A 27,035-nucleotide genomic window follows, 5' to 3' on the forward strand; every position below is an offset into this window, starting at 1 on the left:
TATGAACGCATAGTAGATGTGTCAATCAATCGAATTGGTAATTAGTTCATTTTAATTCATTCATTAATTTCAATCATTTGTATTATATTTGTTTTAATATATCAAGCCTGTAAATATTGTCAACTGAGGGAGTATGGGCAATTCACTTGCATGACTTATTTCTGCCCCAATGTTTGTTGACTTTTTCATCAAAAGTAATATTTTCAATGCTAAAAAATATTTATAAAATTTTAAATAAATTTAAAATAATTTGTAATGCAAGAAAATGAATTTTTATTGCAAACATTTTGATTTTAATAAGTTTGTCACTGAAGTTTGTTAGGCTTATGTGTGCAATACCATGTCATTTTATTTTTTACTTCATTGTAATATTTGTCAATCAATCGAATTGGTCGTTCATTTTAATGCATACATCAATTTCACTAATTTGTATTGTATTTTGTTTTTTGTCATAAGCCTGTAAATATTGTCAACTGAGAAAATATGGGCAATTGCCCACTTGCTTGACTTATTTCTGCACAATGTTTAATGACTTTTTCATCGAAAGTAATATGTTCAATGACGAAAAAAAATATTTAAAAAAAACTTACTTATTTTAAAAGTTGTATTTCTAAACATTTCAATGTGATATTCTTTTAAACTTAATATGAATGTCAATAGCCTTTTCAATTAATTAGTTATCGCCAAGTGGATATTTGATGAATATCAATGGCATACAGTCATACCGTCATAAGGAAATATTTTGAGTTTCTGTGGCTGCAATATTTTTGGAATTGGAATATCTTTTCACAATATCAATGTCAAGTGCGGAATTAAGGGATCTAAATGAGCGTTTATTGGGTTTCAACAGTATTTTTTGTGGGACATGAGAGCACCTCAGACCTATCGAATTGCATTCTGAATCTGAAGCATGTCTTTCTGATACCAAATAATTTTCATTTTTGAAAATCACAATATAATACAAATTTTATGACAAATTAGTAAATTATATAAATCTAATGATATACTCTTAAAGTGTATGTAGCAGGGAGAAAAAGCCGACGGTCAATTGAAAATTTTGACCTTTCATATTGAAGATATGGATTTTTTCCCCAAAAGACCTATTTTTTGTTGGTGTTTTGGGAAAAAAAATCCATATCTTCAATAATGAAAAGGTCAAAATTTTCAATTGATCGTCGGCTTTTCATCCCACCTACATACACTTTAAGTATAAATCATCAGATTTATAAAGTTTACTTCAAGTACTGGTAAATATCAAAAATATCAATTTTTAATGATTTGCCATAAAATGTGTATTAAATTGCAAATTTCAAAAAATCAAAATTATTTGATATCAGAATGACATTCTTCGTATTCAGAATGCAATTCGATATGTCTGATGTGCTCTAATGTCCCAAAATAAATACTGTCCAAACGTTCATACCCCAGCCCTTAACTAAATTAATCAAATATTTCATAAAAACAAAGGCATTATGAAGATTGTTAAAATAAAATGAATGCCTTTGATTTTCAAATTGTTTTGCAGGTTGTAATTAACAAATATGTCACATTTTGTTTTGTAGCCAGCCATATATTTCTGAAAGGAGAATTTGTATTAATTATTCACTCTCTTTCTCACATTCATTGGCATGTTTGAGAAAAGATTGTAAATAAAAATATATAAATTGGGACTCATTTCCACAAAACCCTGGACATGTTGACAACCCTTCTGTTGAAATAAAAAGATATGTTGCGCTTTATCATGTTCCTTCCTGTATTCTACGGGGATCCCTTAAGATTAGTTTACTATTTGGGTATGCTGTTTTCTATTGTCAATATATTCCAGCAACTATTATTTATCTCCCCTCAAGCATGACTTTGATGACTATAGTATTTCTTATGATAAATACGCTGGCGAAGTTACGTAATAATCGGATTAACTACCATAGCAATAGGTGAAAACAATTTTTGAATATACCGTGCTGCACTGATACGTTCACGCGGTACCTCTGCATTGAACCATATCATGCTGATTACTTGCACCTGTAAGATTAGTATCTTTGAAAAGACCAGTATTGTATTCAATCTATGATTGCAGACATACACAGGTGATGAGTGTAACCTGCTTGTAGTGTAGCGCGATATGTTCAAAATTGTTTTCACCTATTGCTATGGTAATTAATCCGATTAATTACGTAACTTCGCCAGCGTATACAGGTTTGTACTTTTGAATTACCTAATCTCATTTGTATCAAGTCATTGCTATATGTACACTGACAACTGTCAACTTTGGTGGGACATTTGAATTGCAGTTACAGAACATGAGAGAAGGATAAGTAAGTACCAAAAGTTTTTGAAATTCATCAGAAATAGGCCTTAATGACAAACAAAAATGGTGTGAAAATCATGACAGACGAGCATACAAGTTATAGACACAAGAATAAAAAATATCTCCAAAATGAAACGAAAACAATTATGATTATTGGTATGAAAGATCATAGTCAGGACAATAGAAATTGTTGCAATAAAATAAATAAATATGCTTGTGATGCGTGGGTGGTAGGCACAATTAAAAGTACCAAAATGTATGAAAAAAGGAAAATTTAGGCAAAAAGCGCTATAAATATGACTAAATACAATGCTGCTGGACGTTGTGAGTTAGTTACTATACTAAGTCTCAGAATGCTGAAATTAAACACACCTTTTGAAATTCAAATTTCTTTTTCAATTCAGAGCCTCTCTATGGTGTGCTGCTTTGATTACATAAACATGACATTTTGAAAAAAAAAGGGTTTAAAAAGGAAGAAATGTTTGCGAATTCCCCACAGGGACCTCCCATTTTACCTTATCGAACCAGGTACCATTTTGTTCAATTGTGTAGTTTATTAGTCTTGCTATCTCTTATTATGTTAAGAACAATGCGTGATAATGCCTACTCAAAATTGGAGATATTCAACATGATCCCCTATCTCTAATAAAAAATAGTATAGGTCTAAATAGAGTATAGCATCAACCCTGTGGTATCGGTCTACCAAATTGCAAAACCGCACCAGATTCCATACTTTTATTCTCGAGATATTTAGAATTATGTAACAATACTTCAAATTGACTCATTATTTTCTCCACTATTTTTCACCACTATGATATATCAGGCAGTGTCCATATGCTATTGTGTTTATGCTAATGTCATTACGTAATCAAGGATTCGACTTGGCTAATACACATTTGTTTTGAAAGACAAAGGTACAAAAACTACAAACCACTATCAAAGTCATGCTTAGCAGAGATAAATAATAGTTGTAGGAATATATTGAACGTCCCTCGTATGTTGTTATTTGTGATGGCAGAGAAATTTGAATAAATAAATAAAAACATGTATACATGTAGGCATATAAGAATACCATGCCAATAGCACATTTTTGTGAAAGCAATATGATAAGGCCCATGAAAGTCAATTCCGAGTTTATCGTCCCTTTTTTTCCCGGGTTGGTGTGGTGACTTTTTCATTTTTCATTATTTCATCAGATTTCATTATTGACCTAAAATACGTGTTGATTTAAAGCCACACTCATACATGTTATTTATAAACAGGTTTTTATATGGGCAGGGACTAGAAAAGTTAGAAAAGAGCCTGGTTTTGCTTCCAAGTTATGAATTTATATGTTTTACAAACAAAAATATATGTTTCCAATTGCTAAAACACCGATACTTTGAAAATTATTTTGGCATTTTTGAAAATTTGACACGTGTGTTTTTGGTTTCCAAAAAGTGACGCGGGCGGGGGACGATAAACTGGGAATCGACTTTCACGCGCCTAAAGACCAAATTTGAAAAGCAATTCTAGGATAAGTAGTGCAATTGAAGTTGTTGCATTTTGAAGCCAATGTTCAAGATTATATAAACATTTTGGGGATTGCTATACAGGGCTGTCAACTCTCACGCATTGGCCGTGAGTCTCACGCATTGGTTAAATTTCTCACGGTCTCACGCCAAGGTAGTATAATCTCACGCCTAGGTAGTAAATCTCACGCAAAAAGCTGGAAAATGAGTAAAATCTCACGCATTTTCACATTCTCGATCGCCGTAGCTCAAATAATCATGGTACAAAATGAACTTTGGAGTCGGCAAACCCCGGTCATCTATGTCTCACGCCAAGCAATTCCAAAAAGTTGACAGCCCTGTTGCTATATAATTTTATCATGAACAATTTTCCAACTGTGCCAAAGGTTGGTCAGTTAATTACCTTACCCCCCCCTTTTTTTAGCATTATGTGTAACTTTCAATATTATGATATTGTGGTTTCTCGGAAAAGTTCTTTGAAGAAATATAAATTATCTCGCTATCTGAGGGGGAAAATAAATTTGCTCCACACCTCCACCTCAGACTAAAAAAAATATTTAAAAAAATTGCTCCACGTCGGGTCAACAAAAAGGTTTGGTGTCAAGGGTGAAAACAAATTCATTTTCATCATTTTAATATTTTAGCTTCGGACATGTATAATTCCCCAATATTTTGATAAGAGGGTATGATCCATACAATCCTCCCCATGCATCATGTTGATATCTGTATGCGGCTTTTTGGCCTAAATATAGCCTTTGCGTCTATTTATTCTATTTTTGTGTAAACCATATTTCACACAATTTAGCTTCAATATGGCAAATATTAGGTGCTTCGTGCGAATTTGTTCCATGAACTTATTCTGTGGGTAGGTTTAGTTTCACACTTAAAGAATTGTTTTCCAACCCCAGCCCCCCTACCATGTCAAATACAAATCTATGCCACTGACTTGGAAGGCCCTGCATTCGAGTCCCACATTCTCCCCCTTTTCACTAATTTCCACAGCTTTATATTTTTAAATCACATTAAAATGGCAAAAAAAAATATTTAAAAAAAAACGGATTGTTTTTGTTTAATATTGTCTCTATTCAATTTCACTATATTTTTTTTAATCTGGCAATAAACTGTAGTGATTGTATCTGTTGACTTAAATATTTACTATATTATACCAAAAAATAATTTAAGCCAAAACATTAGAACATTATAATTAGGTGTAGGCCTAAGTTTAACTCTTTAAAACTGTTACTCATATTAAAATGAAGCTTGTTTTCACTATGCAGCAACAATAAGTTTTGTATAACAGTTTAGTCAAAAAATGGCAAATTTCTTGTCTTTACTTAATTATGTCTAGAATTTCCTTCGAAGTTTCATTCAAGACATAGTGAAACAAAAGTCAAGAAATTTACCACTTCTTGACAAAACATGGATTTTGTTTTCATCATTTATAATAGTTTAGCTTCGTTTTTATATAATTCCCTGAAAATTTTTATAAGGGGGTATTGACAATCCTCCCCCATGCATCAAGTTGACATCTATGTAGCTTTTTAGCCTAAAAAGAGCCTTCATGCCAGCCTATTCATTCTATTTTTGCACAAACCATATTTCACACAATTTTATATAGCTTTAATATGGCAAATATTAGGCACGTCGCACAAATTTGTACCATAAACTTTTGTTTAAGGGATCTGGAATGAGCGTTTTGAGCGTTTCTACAGTATTTTTGTGGGACATGAGAGCACATCAGACTTATCGAATTGCATTCTGAATACGAAGAATGTCTTTCTGATATCAAATAATTTTCATTTTTTGAAATTCACGATATAATACAAATTTTATGACAAATTATTAAAATTACGCAGCGTATCGTGTTTAGGGTGTAAAAGCATGAAATTTTGTAAAAAAGGGTAGCAAAATTGCAATTGCTAATATGCGGAAATGAAATTGGATGCAAGGAATAAAATCCCTGTTTAGGGTGTGAAAAAACAGGTGCGTGTTACCTGTTTATGGTAACGTTTTAGGCAAGGGTTAAATCCTTGTTTAGGGTGCTTTTCAAAAGTTGATTATCGTGGATGGTGTACATGCTACAATGGGATTGACCCCCCAGGTTTTCAGAGCTAAATGCTCAAACAAACAAAAACCTGAAAGACAGCGTCAAATTGGTGATACAATAAAAAAATTTCACAACTACCCGCGATTTTATACCAATACTAAGGTACTATGAAAAGCTGGAATTCCAAACATGCACTTTTCATATAATGAAAATCTGGAAGACTCAAATTGATGATTTTGGTTGGATTTCCAAAATCTTCCACACCCTTTTCAGAGTAAATCTTCAATTCCAGTTGGAAATTTACATGTTTTTGGGTTGAAATATACATGTTTTTGAATTACCCTGTGGAAGATTTGTACTTTGACCTCAATTCCAGTTGGAATATTGACGACTCAACCTGTTGATTTTGGTACTATTTCAGATGTTTTTGAGTGGAAAATTTAACTTTATTTAACTCGAATACCCTGTGGAAGATTTGCATTTTGACATCAATTCCAGTTGAAATGTCGACTTCAATTCCAGATCTGGAATGACTCAAACTGTTGATTTTGGTTGGAATTCCAAACTCTACCACACTCTTGCCGTACTATTTCAGATGAAATCTGACCTCAATTCCAGTTGGAATGTCGACGATTCAAACTGATGATTTTGGTTGGAATTCCAAAATCTTCCACAGGGGGTGTGTGGATTTCAAATGGAATAGCCCATTGCATGGCAGCTTGTTTGGATAACATTGAAGTAATATACCAAAATCTGCCAAATTATTCATCTTTCTCTTGATTATATATTCTTATAAATTCGGACCTTCATTTTTGACAAGCTTAATCACACTAGAACTCCTACAGCTCTTCTTAACAACATTTCAGAATTTATTGAGTTCCTCACTACTTAAAAAAAGTACACATGAGAGTGGTTAACTGAGTTCCTGCAATTTTCAGAAACTAAGTCCTGTACACAAATGATAAGTGATACCTACCTGTGCTGAAAATATAACATGCTGAAGATTCTCCTGCATCAATGATGGTAAAATCAGTAATGCACCAACTTCCATGAGTTCTGTAAAACAAAAATGGGTAGAGGGGAGCTAATCTCATTTACTATTTGCGGTTATTTTTACCCTAATTATGAACTGCGAGAGGGAGGTGAAAATGTAATCTTTTCTTTTGGTCATTATTATTGCACAACTCTGTATACTTATGGTCAAAAAAAAGAAAAAAAAAGAAGAAAAGTGTGATAGGCCTACAAACCATAGCCTTTGCACACTGACAAATTATATTGATCACTGTGGCTCAAAACATTAACATTCCTGAAATAGGCACTGAAATTCGGTAATTTGCTCAAATCTTGAGCAAATAATCTGACATGGTCAGCGTCATGTCATTTTCTGTGTGATAGATGGCACGCAAAAACCAATGAAATTCAGCGTTAACAAGCTAATATCCAATTGGTTGATTTTGCCCTCCCCGAAATTCACTTTGCCCCCCAAAAAAAAAACAATTCCGGCGCCACCAATGATTCTAGAGCCCTGTGAAGAGAATTAAATCAATTTCAAGTCTGTTGACAGTAAAAAATACAGCCAAGAAACCAAATGTTTTTCCATGAGAAAATCAACCACTCTCTTGAAAAGGAGGTACATCTGATTACCAGTGGCTTAACCAGACCTGACCTTCTGGGGGGGAGGGGCAAGATTTAAAAAATTACTTATTTATGTAAGAGCCTGATATTTTGACTATTTATTGCTCTTCTTCCTAGTTTTTTTTTTTTGTGTCGGGGGTTGGGAGGTGGGGAAGGAGGTTTCCCCAGGCCCCCCCTATGGCTATGCCACTGCTGATTACTTACGTTTCTTACTTTCCTCATTATCTGCTTGATTAATTTCTTCCTGGATAGTTGGGTGCAATTCTGTAGCACACGGCACACTCACTAATGCTTTTGAGTATTTCTGCAACCGTTCGTTAAATTCAATGTCTATATTCAAATTAGTAGCTCTAAAAAACTCCATCATAATCTGTAGGAAAAATAATAATGAAAAATAAAAGGTAAAGTTAAAGGAGACGACCCTGGATAAACAGTGATCAGAGTGCCCATCTCTCTTTCATTGGCGATTGGGCCAAACTCCTCCATGTAATGTTGCTATAGGGGGATATCTACACCTCCTCCACAGCGAGTCTGTTACCTTCCCAGCATTTAAGAATGCCGGTACCCATTTAAACACCTGGTGGAGTGGAGTAATCAAGATAAAGTGCCTTACTCAAGGGCACAACATGATAGCGTCGCCAGGGCTTGAACCCGCAACCTTCCAATTATGAGTTGGGAGCCCATTCCGCTCGGCCACCATGCTCTCTGTGAAAAATAGCCAATTCTCATTACATCATCTGACAGTTTATAGACTTTGAACTTGCACACCATTTATGGGCTGTTTCACACCAGAGGACATATTTCAAAATCCATGTTTTCAGCAGCCTGTTGGTTTATAAAAGGAGCTGAATGATTTCTTTTAATTCACAGATGAATTATAACTACAAACCTTCTAAATACACACTAAAGAATGTTTTTTTTTATATTTCAATGTTTCATCTTTAAAAAGTATACATTTACATTGATGTCTTGCTATTTGGCCATTTTTCTTCATGTTATAAATTAAAAAATATTATTTTTAAAATATTAGTGTTTTAATAGCCAAGAATTTTTTATAACTTATATATAAAACACTTTAAGCATGTAAAACAATCATACAAACAAAACTCAGATTTTTCACCCTGGTGAAACATACTTATGTATCTTGATTATGAAACAGCCCTAATGTAAAATGTAACATGTCTTCCAAGCAATTCTGATTTGAAATTAGGATGTTGGCTGGAGAAAAGCACTCCCTGAAAACAAGTGACAAAAATGTGCACTCACATACAACTCCTGTCCCTGAATTTTTTCAACAAGCTCTCACCAGAAAACCCACATGTTCCACAATTTCTCCAAATTTTTCAATAATTCCCCTTCCTGTATTTCAAAATTTCATCAAAATTAGAGGCTATCACTGAATGACCCCTTTTTTGATAACAGCATCACCACTGAATGACCAAGTCCATCACTGAATGACCAAGTACATCACTGAATGACCGAGCCCATCACTGAAAGACCAAGTCCATCACTGAATGACCCAGTCCATCACTGAAAGACCAAGTCCATCACTGAATGACCAAGTACATCACTGAATGACTTCTACTTACCTCATCTTCATCAAACAGGCATGGATATTCTGATTTGATTTTTGATATCTTCCACTGCTTTTTTACAATGGCTTCCCTCCTGTCTGCAAATGTGATGTCCATCAGTTGTTTGATCAGTGAGGCATCTTGTCTCTTCTTCTTGTGCTCTGTCTTCAGTGATGCAATGTGTATGCCAATGGTAGTGTCATCTTCACCAAATGGCCGCCCAGGGAGGTAATTTTTAATACCCCATATGTTCTCAGCTGTTGGTTTCTCAGGGGCAGCATATGCTTCTTCTTTCTTTTTTATTTTTGGAGCTTTGGCTAAGGGGTTGTGCTTCTCACTTCGCTTTCTTTCGTTTCTAAAACGTTGCGACAAGCTATTTTTCCAGTAGGTCTGAAAAGGAAAAGGATGAAAATATGCATGATAAAAATTATTAAGCGCTTACAGGCAGAAGCAGTAGAGAGGATAAGATGAGGAAAGTGATGAAGAAGAAAAAGGTGTATTCTATAAAATGTTGGCAACACTTTAGCATTATATTGATCATTTTTATGCCAACACAAATGCATTTGGGCTCTTGCATTCATGAACTTTTGTGTTGGGATATAAAATAAGACAAAGAAACAGTACGCTTGATAGTACACCCATGTATTATTACTTGTATGAAAGTTCATCTGTATGGTAAACTTCATAATTGGAAATTTAAACTTATGATCTCAACACAAAGTCTCCAGATGAAGGTCAAAGTTGTGACCGAAAATTTGAGGTACGTCTTAATTTTATGTTGAGATCATAAGTTTAAATTTCCAATTATATTATTACTTGTGTTTTACAACAAAGAAATGACATAAGAAACTTACTGGGGGCAAATTGTCTTCCCCTTAGTCAGTTTCCATGGTTTGTGTTTGCCAGTGTTGTAGTAAAGTCCACAAATTAAACTTAGAATCCCATGTCCTAATGTCCAGACTTAAAATCCTTGTACAATACACAATTAAAATAAGCACTCTGTATGTTGAATATAATTATAGTTGATGGTATTTAAAGAAGTATGTAGACATAAATAGATGCAACAAAGTGATTGGTCAATTTTTAATTTTAATTGGAGTCGGATGCTGATGGCTCGGAATCGGATGTTTAGGACTCAATCTTGGACTCAGATGTGGTGGACTAGACTACAACACAGCTATGCATTTCCTGAGCATGCATGAAATGACAGAACTTTCGCTGCTGAGGTACAAAATCACAATGGAAATTACTGTAACCCCTACCTGTGCATCTTGGCCTTGTAGTCTATTTGAAAGAGACGGATACATTGCCAATAATTTGACAATAACTTCAGTGTAGTGCGACTTAGTTGGGCGACTGAAATTAAAAATGAAATAATCTAATCATTAAACTAGAGCGGTTACCGCACCATAGCTGAACCATGGGGATTTGGCAGTATATTGTGATATATATATCTTTATAACCCCTTAATGCCCTTAAATGAATATTAAAATATTTTAAACATGTTTAGAATGTCATAAAGATCATTGTATTTAAATATCAGCTCAATTGGAGCATTTTTGAAAACTTGACCTTTGACCCCTTTATGACCCCTGAATGATCTTAAATAAATATTGGAATATTTTAAACATGTTTAGAATGTCATAAAGATCATGGCATTTAAATATCAGCTCAATTGGAGCATTTTTGACAACTTGACCTTTGACCCCTTTATGACCCCTTAATGACCTTAAGTGAATATTAAAATATTTTAAACATGTTTAGAATGTCATAAGCATCATTGCATATAAATTTCAGCTCGATTGGAGCATTTTTGGTTAAAATGACCTTTTTTGACCCCTGTGACCCCTTGGATGACCTCTGATTTTAGGAAATATTTTCATTATATTCTTTACTTCTTTCTCTTTTATTTGACACCACTTGGGGGTTCATACCTTTGTGGCATTTAAAGATATGTCCATTTCAGACCAAATGGTTGGTAAGTAAGTAAGTAAGTAAGTAAGCAAGTAAGTAAGCAAGTAAGTAAGTAACATACACTCATATAGGCTGATACCATTTCATGGTTCAGCAAAAAATAAATTGAGGGAAAACATGCACCTTGCCGCCATCTTGATACAAGCATCGGGAGATTTGGGGGTATTTGGTTTCACTCTGAATGCACTTAGAATCAATGGGTAGTGTGTGAGATGGTAATCACAATTATACGAAGGACCCAAATACATCCGACAGCGCCATTGTACATGGTGGTATAGGGAGTCTGTGTCCTTCCTGTGATTTATTTCTGTGATTATTACAGATATTATCACTTTTAACATAGCCCTATTCTGTAGCCACTCCATAATTGTTGTAATTTTCTCCTATACATGTACAAAGCTCATTTACTCGTTCCTCATACATATAAGCTTTGTATGAATGGGAAAATGCCAAAAATTATGAATGAGCCCACACTTAGAGGTGGCACTTTCAACGTCATAATTAAGTATTAAATAATATAACATACAATGTAGTGCACGGATCTAACCAGAAATTGACACTCTCCCCCTTCCCATCCCACTTCACAATGGTCAACTGTGTGCTCAATTAATAAAGGGACAAATCTTAGCCAACTCTGTATACTGCTCAAATCTGTAGTACTGCTCAAGCAAGGATAGACAGCTTCCTTTTAGTAGATGATTATGTATTAAATCATCAAATACTGAGCACATTTCAACAAATTAGACAGGACAGGCTAATAAAGCCTTATGGTATAATTGTATGAAAATAAACAGAGAAATTTGGATTATTTACCATTGATGCAATGATTTCCTGACTTATATAATGCTCATGCGAAAATAAATAACAACAATTTTTTGCTCAACTTCTCACACGCATTTCAATCTATGATAATGTTATTCATTTCAATCTATGATAATGTTATTCATGCTTTCAGTTTCACTTCAATAGGTTGAAGACTACTTTCTTCCTAATTGTTCAGCGATTTTCAATCAAATTCACACTATCTGTAGACAGATGTATTCATATAGCTCAGGACTTTATATTACAGTTTTGATGTCTGAAATATGGTTGGTAATTTTTGTTTTATCATTCTTGAGAAACTTATACCTTGTTTTCCCTAAATGATAGGCCTAACCATTTTTATTTCTGTTTACTTACTAAGTATATCTGGTAATCTCGTTATAAAGAGCTTCCATCAGGTTACTCTTTTCTGATGGTGGCAAAGTTTTTCTTTCACTTTCAGCTAGAGCAGTAACCAGAGAGTTTCTAAATTTGTCAACAGGAATTTTGAAGGGAATTGGCCATGGCTTCAGCATCACAGCCTTCTGCTTAACAGTGGTAGACCTGGAAGATAAGCAACAAATACATCAACATAACAGTAAAATATTTGCAATCAATCATTAGATTTATGAAATTTACTTCAGGGAATGTTAAATGTCAAATCAATTTTTCATTTTGCCATAAAATTTGTATTATATTGCAAATTTCAAAAAAATATTTGATATCAGAAGGACATTCCTCATATTCAGAAAACAATTTGATGTGTCTGATGTGTTCTCAGGTCTCACAAAAATACCGTGCAAACATCGCTATCTGATTCCTTAAAGCAACATCATCTGTACAAAATACTATGTGATGAATGCACTGTTCATGCATGCATCCCACGTGGTTTGATGACGCAATCGCCCTAAGTCATATATATGCATGGTAGCAAATTGTCGCTGACCTAATGCTTGGCATGCGAGGGGGTCTCGGATTAGAATGCCACTGAGAGCAAACAACTTCTTTCTTTTCTCCTTTTATTCCTCCCTTCTTTCCCTTCCCATTGCCAAAAAGCTCCGGGGGCGTTAGGGTTAAAGCTTACATTAACCTTAAATAAACACAGTAGGCCCATGCAATGTCTCCAGTTCACAAAGGGGACCAATAGATTCCACAAGATCATGAATATACAGAGCAGTAAATATTTGTTTTATATCCTTCATTAATATATAGTAAAACCTCAAGGCCTTTATCATAAACAGTCATAGGCCTAGGTATACACCTAAGATTGGCCTAGTCAAGACTAGGCCAGCTTTTCTTGCTTTGTTTTCATTGAATACACATGCACACACCACACACACATAAAAACAGTTGAGTGGCTAAAGCTTACCATGAAAAAGTTTGTGACCTCTGCAATACTGCCTTGAGACGCTCGTAGCCTGTTCTTTCTTATATCACCGTCAACATACGATACTGATAAAACGTCATACAATTAACTCAGATTATGCCATGCAACCGCCATATTTTTGCTGCAGTTCTACACTACTTGAACGCTTCAGAAGACATTTTAACTCGCTTCACATTAATACCCCGGGCCGGTACAAAAATCCGGCATATGTGGTGAGCTTCACTGACCACTAGGAACTGCGACACACCATCGAGGTCATATTAATAGTAGTCCTATTTCCGTTGGGAAGAGTTCTTCCAATAGTACCTCATCAAGGTTTTTGATTCCTTTCCAAAACAGTTGAACTATTTTTGGTCAAGTGATAGAGATTTAATCAATTAGTGAACAAGAATATATTAATGAAGGATATAAAAGTGACTCATGTTAAATGTGTCAAGTGACCCACTTGTGACCCAGAAAAATTTTCTATGTGGAGTCTATCTTGTCTCAAGTTGAGAGCTGTTGAGAGTGCAATCACTGTAAACGTGCCGCCTAGTGTACATGTACGTACCAAATCATTCTTCTATGCATGTGTATACGCCCACTGGATTAGGTTGTAATTCAACATGGCGTTATTCTCAAATTGAGAAGAGACACACTATATAATTAAAAATACTAGCTTGCCGTACTGCGCAGGTCTAGCAACCAATCATGCCACGCCTTTGCCCTGACGTCAGACGCAAACTAGTCTTTTTAATTCGGTCTTCAATTATAGCAGTATTAACCCTATGGGTGTCGACTGTAAACAAGTTCAAAATTTCTTTAAAAATTTAAAAAGTTCAGAATTGGAATATATTGGAATCAGCATGAGCATCAAAATTACTTACTCGTCCCCGGCCCCCTCTTCAACTTCAGCATCGTCATGAACAGGTTCTTGTATATTGAGACACTCCAGTATTGCTTGCTGTCCTGAAACATGATGTTCAAATGATGTCATATATACCTACATGAGGAAAAAAGAAATGAAGAGTGTCAACAACACAATAACTTTATTCCAACATGTTGCAATCATCCGTTATCGGCAGTGGTGGTGCCAAATGTGATGAGATAGCCGTATTAGACAAATGTTCATAACCCCCCAAAAAATTCACTTGCTCTGCCCAAAATAATATGGCGCTGCCACTGGATAAAATTTGATCAACATATCATGTTGCATAGCCAGATATTTGTTTCAAGGCATGACAGGTTTAGCTGAATATTGATGATAAATTATTTGAATTGCATTACTCAGTTACAAAATGTACAGCATTAAAATATACAAATGACAATTAGGAAAAACAACTGGTTGAAATGTCCACATACTATATAGTCTAAAGCATTAGGCCTACCAAACAATTTCTTGACACATCCTAAACTCGTTTTAACCAACAACTTCAGCAAAAATATCTTAGAAACAAAAATACCTTTATATTCCAAATACCTTTATATTCCAAAAATCAACTTTTGCCCAAAACCAGTCTTTCAAAAATGCTAAACTTAATCTGCACTTTTGAAAAATTACCCTCAACAAGTTAAAATAACTTTGTTCTTCCAAAAACAGAAACAAAAAACCTTATATTTCAAGTTTCAACTTTTTGCTTCAAACAAGTTTTATAGAAAAATATGCCACTTTTCAGAACTCAAACTACAAATATGTTGGAGAAAAATTACCCTAAAAAAGTTCAATATTGGTAGAAAAACTAGCTTTGAAAACCAATGTTGTTCAACCTCTGACACATATAACTTACCCAGTTCCTATACCACCCTGGGATACCACCCCTTTTCACTGGTTTTCCTTTGTTATGCATGTGAACAGTGTACATCTAAATTGAGCACCTCTATGTCAATTTCAAAATACACCTGATGATGTCCAATGGTATCAGAAAAAACATCATGATATTAACAAAACTTAAGTTCCAGTGTTTGATTTCATTCTGTACCTTTGCATTTACCCACTGGAAGCTATTACATGACCAACACATATGTGACCCCTCAGCACAACTGAGCCCGGATGTCGCCAATCATCATTTTTGAGATATTCAACCAAAATATTCTGCTTAAAATTAGCTTTAAAATGATGTATACTGCGCCAATAAAGTATCCTTACAGTTGGAAAAATAATCACAATTTTAAAACTGAACAATATTGGGGTAAATTTGTTTTTTAAATAGATGCACTAGCTAATCCTGCACATTATGACACCACATTAAATCCAATGTTACCTCAAGAAGTAAAGTTACAAGCATTTGAATAGACAAACTGGCCTATACAAGGCGCAAAAAGATTCCAACAAGCGAAACAAAGAGACAACACAGTTTCTTCAATGAAGCGTTATTTAAAGCAGTTTTTATTTCAGTTTTTACTTCTCTGTACTTTTCAAAGCTTCATTTTATTTGTCAGTTCTTTTGTTTCAATTTTCTTTTGTTCCTTTTGTTTTAAATTAAGGCCAAACGCATAAATTAGCCTTTCACCACTCTCAAACCAGATGTCTAGTCTGTGGAGTTTTGAATAGGCTAGTTTGTCACTTTTAAAACGGGACCTTCGTCAAATCAAATGCTTGTAACTTTGCTTCTTGAAGTCACATTGGATTCAATGTGGTGTCATAATGTGCAGGATTAGTTAGTGCATCTATTTAAAAAACAAATTTACCCCAATAATGTTCAGTTCGGAAATTGTGATTAATTTTCCAACTGTAAGGATACTTTATTGGCGCAGTATATATCATGTCTGTAGTACTTGACATTTAAGTAGTGAAAAATCAATAAAACAGTCAATAAATCCTTTGTTTCTTATTGTTTATTGTTAAGTTCAATGGAGCATAACTCAATAGTGGCACTGGCGACATCCGGGCTCAGTTGTGCTGAGGAGTCACATATGATGTTATTCTTTCCTGTTGCATTCCAAAGACACACACATGAAGAAAAAGAATTACAATAGAACAGGGCTCCGCCAAATAGCGGCCTTGGCCACATGTGGCGCGCCGGAGCTTCCAGTGGTGGCGCCGTTTAGATTTAAAAATAAATAAATAAACAATGCGATTCCCATGTTATCCTTGTAAAGACAGGCTAAAATAGTACAAAATGTCGCACCAAATGGCGTCATTTGCACCTCAAATTAAAAAAAAATCGATAGCTTCACAGGGGAAACCCCCTCTGACTCCCCCCGCGAATTCGCAGCCATTGAGTGGCGCTTTGCAGTTTTTTTTTAATTTCATGTGGCGCTTCAACAAATCTATTTGAGGAAGCCTGCAATAGAAGTATACCAATGACATAGATTGACAACGGTAACTACATTCAACAAGCTCATGGGACAGCAGCATTTGAACAGCACAACTATATTTTTGCATTTTGTTCCAACTTTTCCCCTGTGTAGTACAATGACCAAACAGCACCTACCTTTATGCACCTAAAGACCCTCTTACAGGTATATTAAGTAATTCTTGGCCAAGATCGAACACTATGAACGCTAGTGGCTCCACAATAAACACGCGCACTGCAGAAGAAAGCATACACGCGTCTTACATTGCATACACGTTTAGTAAGCTACATGGATGCAATGCGCATGTTCCATTTGAGAAATGCAGCACATTGATGTTTTTGAGGAAAAAATGATACGCTTCAACTCTAATGTTCAAGTTTAGCCAAGAAATACTTAATTTACTTGTAGTTATAACTTTAGTTAGCTTACACTCAGGATGACTTTGATTACTTGGGTTTTACCAGTATTAAACCAGGAGTATTCTGGGGGAGGGGGAAGGAAACTCTGAAGGGGGAAAATTTGATAAACATGGTTGGTTAAGATATCAGGGCAGCCAACATCCCACAGGGAGCGGGGAGGTGGGGGAACAGGTGAAAAAACTTCTCATGAGGCATCTTCACTTGGGTACTAAAGTGGGTTTTATTACATAAGATAATGAAGTTCACTGCATGATAATGCCTTGATGATATAATGGGCTATCCATTTGAATCCACACTTCCCCTGAGGAAGATTCAGCTGAAGACTTTCAAAGTGGGAGTATGGTTTTTAAATAAAATAGACAATTGGGTAACTTCCATTTGAAATACTCACTCCAGCTGTGGAAGATAAATGTAAAGCCATATACAGGGGGTTACGAGTTTCAAAAGTAATTAACACAACCCAATTCCATTTGAAAAACATACTGTGGAAGACTTGTGTTAAATCTTTTACATGATTAGCTGGGATTATGGTGGATTTCAAATGGATCAGCCAATTATTTCTCAGTCTATGACCACCTTGCATGGAAACCCAGCATGGACAGTAATGGCATAATCCGCTGCAAGTATTCCTTCCACTATTTCTGAATAATACAATACATGAGAAATGTTACCTCAAATACAGTGTCAAATATGATGAAATGTGATCGAGCTGTGAACTGGCATGTAGTTTACTAAAATGAAATAAATGTACTTCTTGTTATTTAATATTAGAAATTTGATTCCTAAGCTTCAGTGGTAATACTAATTTCTCATAAAAATCAGACTTATACCTCATATACTTGTCTCTGTTACTGTTAAAAGATAGAGTGAAATTAACCCGGAAATTAAGTCAACATGATCCTATGTATGATCCCCTATGTGACAGCCAACTTATACCCTGTAGTTGTACATGAAATCCCTTGCATATCTCATCAACAAAATTATGACCACAGTGGCAACATGTTATTGTAACCTCTACTAAAGATGGCTTTATTTATTCAAATCTAGGCCTATATACAAGAATGTTTTGTTGTTACAAAAATCAAGATTTTTACCATTTCTCAATTGTTTCAAATTATTCAATGATTACATCATGTGGAAATAAAACAAAGGTAAAAAAAGACATTTATGGTGTAGTCACCAGATGGGCTAAACAAAGCCCGTATGACCATGGATTGATGTGTCTTATTACAATATTGAATATAATTATCAAAAAAAGGTCCATATTTGATGCACATTTAATACTCAACACACAAATGCTCATAAACATACCCCCACATGTAATCGTGCTGAAATGTGAAGTGCGAGTGTGTGTTCTTGTTTGCTAGCAAATGCACCACTTCACAACCACTTTCCTGAAAATCACACTAAAAATCATCTTTTAAGTTATTTCACTTGAAAGTTTTCTTCTGAAACGTGACCAAGGTTGATAAGCTGAGCTCTAAGCATCGAGGAGATAACAGACGCTGGTATAAGCATATTAAATCTCGCAACATATTCCTCTGGCGTACATAATCCAGGCATATTCTGCAAGATGTCTTCCACTTCCTGCGGAGATTTTTTAATAAAAACCACGCTTAGTCGATTACCTACTCTAGATTTTTTCACAGTAGGTATCGACAAAAGATGCCCAAGATTTAATTCTTGGAGTTGCCGAGCTTCTTCGTAAAATTCGTCACTGCTAAGGTTTCTAAATTTCTTGAAATTATTTCTGACGGTGTATTGAGTTGATATCGGTCCTTTGCTTAGAAGGATGCACTTTAGTACCGTTTGCTGGCCGTGAATACGATGACGTTCAAACGATGACACATGTCTCTGTTTGGGGAAAAGTAAAGAAATAGAAAAAAAAAAAGCCTTACTCTCGACTGACAATAACTATATGAATTCGAACATGTTGATATGAAGAATATTACCAGTAGTTTATAATACATGTTTTAGGGAACATTTTAAGCATGCAGAGAGGTAAATTAGTTTCCAGGTATGATATTATCTGAAAAGATATGTGACCCGCTACCATGAAATCAGCATAAAGTCACAAGGTGTTAGTCACTCAAAACGCCCTGGCTACTGCGTTGGTGTTCACTCACTTGTTAAAGCCACTTGTCTGTATGTCCTTTGTGAATGGGGGCACAATGGGCCATTCACAAAGGATAATACTACTGGTTTCTACAGGTGGCGGCAAACAATGAACATCAAATAGAGAGCTCCCCTCTCTGATAATCCCGGCAGGAATTACGGGTTCATGCCCTTATTTGCTAGTGGGATTTTTCGGGAGGGTATTTTTAGTTTGTGCCTAAAATTCCAGTTTTGTCAAGGGAGCCCATATGTACCCTAGATGAATCTTTACGGGATACACAGTATTCATGGTTTCATTGGCTGGGTCAGCTCAGCGAAACACCCATGGCTAACGGTCGCTGATGGAGTGCTTGGCACACAAGGGGTCTCATGTTTGTATCCAGGCACAAAACAAACAACTTCTTTGTTCATCTTCTCTCTTTATTTCTTCCTTCTTTTATTCTGTTTGCCAAACAACATGATAGGGGTAATGGTTGAGACATGCATTAAGATATCTTGAAAACTCACTTTAAAATGTTTGGCCTAACTCAAATTGTGAAAAGAATGGCAGCATGGACAATGATATCAATTATGCTAAGATCACCATTTTATTGTTGTTGAAGAAGTATATACAAGTTCCAACTACCTACATGTTTGTTTTAGGTACAATTAAAAAGTTATATATACATACCCACACATGAAGTATATTTTTACATTGTTAAATTAGTTGTTCTAAATGATCTGTCATAATGCACAATTTATATAATCCACACTTCCAATTTATTAGCCATTTACAGGGCAATCTGGTTTAAAAGTGATCTAATTCAAATTTCTGACAGTAGCATTTCCAGAACAATTTGGTTTAAAGTGATTTGATTTGATTTACGCTTCTGATTTTAGCATTTTCGGAGCATTATGGTTTTAATTGACTTGGTTGTCATTTTTGGCACATTCTAATTATATAGCATATTATCCTACAAAGTTAGAAGATAATCGGCTATTGTGTGTAGGATGCAGAGTGAATTAATAATATTCATAAATAATTATGCAAATAATGTACAAATCTATACAGCACATAAGGTCACCCTACACATTAACAATTATTCTGCCAAGTTAGAAGTTAGTCATTGATGTGTGCATTAAAAAAATCCAAATGGTTTTTGACTATTATTACATAGTTCAACAGAGTACCGTAATTTGGCCTAATTAGCACCCCAGGTGCTTTAATCTGCCATTTTCAGGGGGCACTTATTTAAATTATGAAATGAAAGTTATAAATGAAAATTTATATGCATAAACATTTAAAATACAGTGTATCTGCATTCAAAATCATCATTATCCTAAACAGGAAATTTTTAGAAGATCATTTTAATCCGATATTTGATGGAATTTAGTCATACAGGACAACATGTGCATTAAAAAGTGGGCACTTATACAATTTTCTCTCTTCATGGGGTGCTTATTAGGGGAGGGGTACTAATTAGTTTGAATACCGTACAACTATTATGAAAACAAAATCCTGGAAAGTATGGCAATTCAGTGTGGGCCGATCCATTACAATAAAATCCTGTTTTCACCAGTGAGTTATTTTTACTGCAATTGTTTGCAAGGTTTATATACAGTAGGCCTATATATTACACAAAATTTAAATGAATGACTGATTTATGTACATATCATAGAATAAATTTCACATGATTGGTAACAGTTGTACCAGGCAACTTTGATTCAAAACTCAACTGTTGAACTTTAATACAAGTTTTAACCATTCTTTCAACATAACTTGTCAATAAATTCTCATGCAGTGTTAGATCAGTAAACTTCCATCATTGGATCATTTTAACTGCTTCTCTGACACAAGACCCAAAGTAACAAGCTGTGCTCTCTGCCGTAAAGAGATCACTGACGGAACACGCATATTAAACCTCTCCGCATACTCTTGTGGTGAACATAACCCTGGAGTCATCCTTAAAACATTCTCCACTTCACGAGGTGATTTTTTGATGAACACCGGACTAGGACGGCTTCCTTTCCCAGTTGTAATATCGAAGAGTGCACCAAGATTTAAGGTTTGTAGGTGTTCGGCCGGTTCAGTAAATTCCTCTCTGGTGACGTGCCTTAGTTTCTTGAAATTGTTGCGCAGTGTGTATTGGGTTGTTACCGGTCCTTTGCTGAGGAGAATGTATCTCATAACTGCTTCTTTTGAGACCGGAAGACGCTGATCTGGTGTCGCCATCTGTTTGAGAAAGAAACAGACATGGAAAACTTAGGCTTCTTTCTTAGAACACTCACAAAAATAATCATCTGAATTTGGTGTAGAACACAAACAGGTCTGGTCTTAAACACATCACAAAGGCTTCCTACTCATGCATGCAGAGTACATCCTCAGGATGGCAGGGGATGGAAACTTTTTAACTCCCACAATATCATCTCAATTTGGTGCAGAACACAGTCAAATATAAATATGCTTGGTCTAACACATCACATAGGCTTCCTACTTGTGCATGCAGAGTACATCCTCAGGATGGCAGGAGACGACACAATATGACACATATATTCACTGCATGGTATCACACTTTGAACCAATACAGGCTGAAGAATACCACAACGAGTTGTCAGGTAAGAAATGATTCGAGATTGAAGACAAGAAGAGTACTGCTTCTACAGGGGGTTAACTATTTTAGGCTTCTTTTTTGTGGATCTTCTCTTTTTCTTGCATGGAGAAAAGTCTACTTTCACATTTCTGATGTCAGTTTTTGAAGACACTCAAGATACAAGAAAACAAAATAAAGACACTTAGCAAGTTCTTGACAATAATAATTCTATTATTATGTTAAATTGTACTGTGCATAAATAAACAAAAAAATGAAACGTTTCAAATATTTTACTATGGCTGCGAGTAAAAAAAAAAGGTTCACCTCTATCTGAAAACCACGATACAAACTCTATCAAAATGATACAGATGGAATCAATGATTTGTGATATTTGCCGATTTAAAAAAAAAAATGTTATATACGAAGCATACTTAACTATGAGTTAAAACAAAGGTATATTATAACCTAATGAGCTATATTTTACACTGTTACTTAAAATATTGAAGTAACACTTGGCTGGCAATTTGTGCATTTTCAGTTTATCTATACAAAAGATGCATCAACTGTACCTCTACTTCTCTTATGTGTTTCACTTTCCTTTCATCATATCAGTTTATTTTTAACCTAAAATCCACGGTTTCTTCACCAGGTGATTTCAGTGATACTCTGCTTAAAAAACACGAATAATTTTGAAGTCTGCATACTACATGTCACAGATTTCACAATTATAGATTCAATGTGAGGGTTTGTACACGCTAAGATTCCCCAATTCTCTCATGAAGGGTTTGATCAAGAATGCGTAATTATATGTTATAATTCAAATGCCATCTTTGACAGTAATGAGTATATACCATTTTTACCCTTAAACAAGTTCAAAAGAATTCAAATTGATCTTCAGTGGATAGCATTTTATTCCCATAAACATGCTACTAATTGCCACCTTTTGGACAAGTTGGATATGAAAACTCATACTCTGCAATATGAGGTCAAACATTGAAATATGATTATCAAAACGGGGTGCAGTGAACTGTGACACTGGAAATGAGACATTCTAACTTGTAATCCATGGTGTATTAGAACAACCTTGCCTTCTGGCTTTCATTTTCAAAATGATACAAATATGCTACCATCATTACAGCCTTTTAAAGAATTCAAATGCTATCTTCAGTAGATAGTATTTTATTCACATAAAGATGCTATCATCACTGCAATATTTTACTCCCAAATGAATTCAAATACTATCTTCAGTAGATGGTATTTTCTTCACACAAACATGCTACCATCACTGTAGACTTTTACTCCTAAATGAATTCAAATACTATCTTCAGTAGATAGTATTTTCTTCACATAAACATGGTACCATCATTACAGCACTTTACTCCTAAATGAATTCTAATGCTATTTTCAGTAGATAGCACAAATACCATCTTTCAGTAGATGGCATTTGCTTTCATGTCAGAGTTTACCTGTTATCTTCAGTAGACAACATGTGATAAATCAAGAAACAATCAGTAAAATCATGAAGAAAATATGACCTCACATAACCTGAGAGATGTGTGTATAATTATAATCATTTCCATTACTAAAATTCATATATCCTATACATTAACTTGATTCATCTATTTACAGCTGCTTTCTAAATATGCTGGTAAGAATAACAGAAACATCTACTAGACCTAAGGTTCTTTAGTCATAAGGGTCACTAGTCCAGAAGTTTGCTCATACCCTAGCGCTAACCCTAACCTATAAAACATAATTAATCCTAACACTAAACCAAGCCCTAATGATTGGACTAGCAAACCCTGTTCATTTTTCGGCATACCTTTCTTTCTGACTAGCTAAAAGTATTTTTGGACTAGGACTAGCAGTCAGTTCCCGTAAAAACAGTCAACAAAAGTGATGTCCATCTTTCCCGGCATGATACAAGCTGCACAAACATAAAGCTATCTAAAAGTTTAGATACATTGAGTTTTAAATATTTTACAATTCGTAGACCATATTAGCCATAGTCACTGCAATAAAATTACTCCTAAGTTTATATCCCAATCGGAATGTTATTTCAACTGTTTTTCTGATAACAGGCCAAGATTAAGCATCTGTGTCCGTAACCGTAGAGATATAATCGTTGGAATGCGCATGTAATATCTGTCGCTGTATTCCTGTGGCGAGCACAAATTTGACGTTAAGATGTTGTGTATTTCCTCTGGTGGTTTCTTCAAGAATATTGTGCTGGGTCGGCTGCCTTTTGAAGCTGGTACGCTGACAAGCGATCCAAAGTTTGAGGCTACAAGCAGTTTGGCGCCCTCCACAAATTCCTGCTTGGTAACGTGTCGCAGTTTAGTGAAATTGTTTCTGAGCGTGTTTTGAGTTGTAATAGGTCCCTTGCTGAGTAGGATGTACCTCTGAATGGTGCTTCCCGAAATAGAAGAGCGATAAAAGGGTGTCTCAAGTTTCTGTTGATGGGAAAGGAAAAATTATAGTTAAAGAAATATTGTGGATTATGGTTCAAAGAATTCTTGTGAATAAATCAAACAGCTGATGTTACATATCTCAATGATAGTTTTGTGCTCACGCTCAAATTGAATGACCCATTCTCCTACTCGCATCATTTAAACTTGTTGGAGCTTGTTGTTAACCTACGATTCCTATAATCGGCAACTTCCTGTAATTGGTGGGGTCAACATCAATATCTCAAAACAATAAAACAAGGTAAAGAAGGTTATGCGATTATAAAATAACAGCATGTGATACCCTTCTTGACTTCGCTTTAACTTTACCTATTATTATGTGATATTATATTCACCCCCTAGGAAGGTGTAAATTATAGGAATGGTCGACAGCTAAAAAAATCATGTCATTAAATGGGAACAGAGAACAGACATTTGCCCCAATAGAGCCGATTTTATGACATATATTTTCATTCTTTTTATTCAGTTTTCTACTAATTCAGGTTTTTCTGCCACCACCCCTTGAGGTATAAGATAAGGAGACAAGGAAATCATCTGGAGCAGAAAAGCAGGGGCCAAAATACCCAGTAGAAATGAACAAAACTTCTTTCTACTACATTTATGCCCACATTCTTATCAACAAAACAGTGTCCTCAATCACAAGCTCTAACAGGAGATTTGGTCATTTTAATTAAGAAAGTCCTAAGTCTGTCATTGAGATTTATTGGTTTTATTTACAAAAATGGTTGACAATACACAATTTCATTTGACAAAACTAATGAACTCATTTGTGGACTGTGAATGATGGATTAAATGTCATAAGCATTCATATTTATGCGGAGTTGGTAACAAGAAACTTTCGCTTGTCCTGCAGCGTATTTTCCAGGAATATCTTTCACATCTTCTTAATCATGACAGATTCTGTTGGTCATTTTAAAATTACATGTTGCTGTAGAATTGTCAAGAACAGAGTGCTTATTCCAGTTGTTTATGCCTCCATTTTATCCCTGTAACCAGCAAGTAGTTTTTGGTATATGATTGTTTTCAAACTTCAGGGTAGCAGCGAGAAAACTGGCAAATGGATGTTGTAGTTAAAACAGAAATGCTCAACGTAACAGGCATATATTAACCACATCTATGAAGATACAGTGAAGTAGACCAAACATCAGGAACAAAACAAACAGGGAACAATTTTTGATGTCATGCGCACCTTCCTCTGGCAAGTAATTTATTCATTATGAAAATCATTCACAATAGTAACTTTAAAATCCCCCAAAATGCACATGATGCATCATGCAATGCATATATGCAATGCTCGTACATAAACTGTTGCGCAGTAACAATTAATGTGTGTGAAAACATTGGGACTTATTGTAAGGAATTTGGTGTATCCTTCGTGTAAGAGAATACCAAACAAATCCCAACACTAATCCTAACCCTAACATTTATCCTAACCCTAACCTTAATTTATCAGGTTGTCTCACACACATGATCTAGTCCCATTGCTAACCCTAAATTCTAATCCTAATCCTAACCCTAACTCTAATCCTCTCTTACACTAAGGATAAACCAGGAATTCAAACACTGGACTTGCAGCTTGAAACGTTTTATGGTCTTATCATGCTTATGAGGTATATGACCACCATTCCAGTGTACACATGTGTGGCAAGAGATTTTCCAAACATACCCTAAACAGGATTTGCAGCCTACAAGTGGCGCAGGGTCCATCAGTACAACAACTGTGACTACCCCTAACAGCTTCCCATTGCACCTGGGTGGGGTGAGGCAAGCGAGGGAAAGCGCCTTGCCCAAGGGCGCAACACGGTGGTGGGACGGGGAATCGAACCCACGCACGTCGAGCAAGCTTTCAGATTATGAGTCCAAGGCCGTAACCACTGAACCACCGTGCCCACTCATTTTTTCCTGAATTTCTACTTTTTGCATGATTATAATGCCCAATAGTGTACTAAACTACCATGAAAGACTACACCTGGAGTGCTTTAATTACAGTAAAATTTAAAAGAGTTTTCATTCAAACCTGGAGATCCTCTGGTTTTTTTCACTATGTTCACTGATCAAAATATTAGTGATGGCTAAAATGTCTTATTCCCAAAACATTTGAGTTAAAATTTCTAAGATATGACTATTTTAATGTTGTGTAAACAATGAAATAATAATCAACAATGACAAAACATTATATACAGCATCTTGACTATTATACTATAAATATTTACAAGCAAAGTCTAAAAATCGGTCTCAAACATGTCATGGTTTGTATAAAATATGAAATTACAACATAACTCAGTAAGAATTGCAGATTAATAATTTTCACAACTCAGTAAGTTTTCAATTACTGGCAAGCCTTATTTCAGTCTTAAAGATGGCCAAAACACTTGTTTACAATTACAGTTTAGAAATGAATACTACAGAGAGTTGACAATTGGATTTTGCAACGATGCATTTAAAAGCAATAATTTACCCATGACAGACCATCTTCCTGTTTGCTTTGTGTTCTCTTCTCTAATAACCACAATGGGCTCTTCCAGTTGAAATCTATGATACACCCCCCTATGGAAGACACAATATTAATCTCCGGTGTAGATTTTAAATGGCGTCACCCATTCAGGTAACCCCATTTGAAATGCAGTCTTCCATAGGGGTGTATCATGGATTATTACTGTGATAGCCCAATCAAACCTAGCTTTTAAAATAATAAACACAGGTTGAAATTGTTGCTACTTTGTTGTACTTTGTTACACGCTTTGTGTGAAAATTTTGCTTCATATGTATATGTATATGTATATTATAAAGTTACGTCTAATGTTGGGTATTTGTAACTTTACGAATGGTTACTTGAGTTATGAAGGGTTACAGTTTAGTGAAATGGCCCGGGGGGGGGGGGTACTCAAGTTTGGTTTTGGTAGGGACGTGCCGCTGAGATTTTGGAAGTAGACCCATAAATATACCAATT

General features: G+C 35.2%; 1 protein-coding gene across 1 annotated transcript in view; it reads right to left on the minus strand.

Moving 5' to 3' along the window:
• LOC140138073 (uncharacterized) overlaps positions 1-27,035 on the minus strand; it is a 91,954-nt gene that overhangs the window by 5,947 nt on the left and 58,972 nt on the right. The window contains exons 4-9 of the mRNA XM_072159919.1: positions 14,104-14,219; positions 12,229-12,414; positions 10,338-10,431; positions 9,091-9,465; positions 7,706-7,871; positions 6,843-6,922 (exon numbers count right to left, since the gene is read on the minus strand). Coding sequence (XP_072016020.1) covers positions 6,843-6,922; positions 7,706-7,871; positions 9,091-9,465; positions 10,338-10,431; positions 12,229-12,414; positions 14,104-14,219 — 1,017 coding nt within the window. The remainder of the gene's footprint in view (positions 1-6,842; positions 6,923-7,705; positions 7,872-9,090; positions 9,466-10,337; positions 10,432-12,228; positions 12,415-14,103; positions 14,220-27,035) is intronic.

This window comes from Amphiura filiformis, chromosome 17, assembly GCF_039555335.1.
Source record: "Amphiura filiformis chromosome 17, Afil_fr2py, whole genome shotgun sequence".
Classification (NCBI taxonomy): Eukaryota; Metazoa; Echinodermata; class Ophiuroidea; order Amphilepidida; family Amphiuridae; genus Amphiura; species Amphiura filiformis.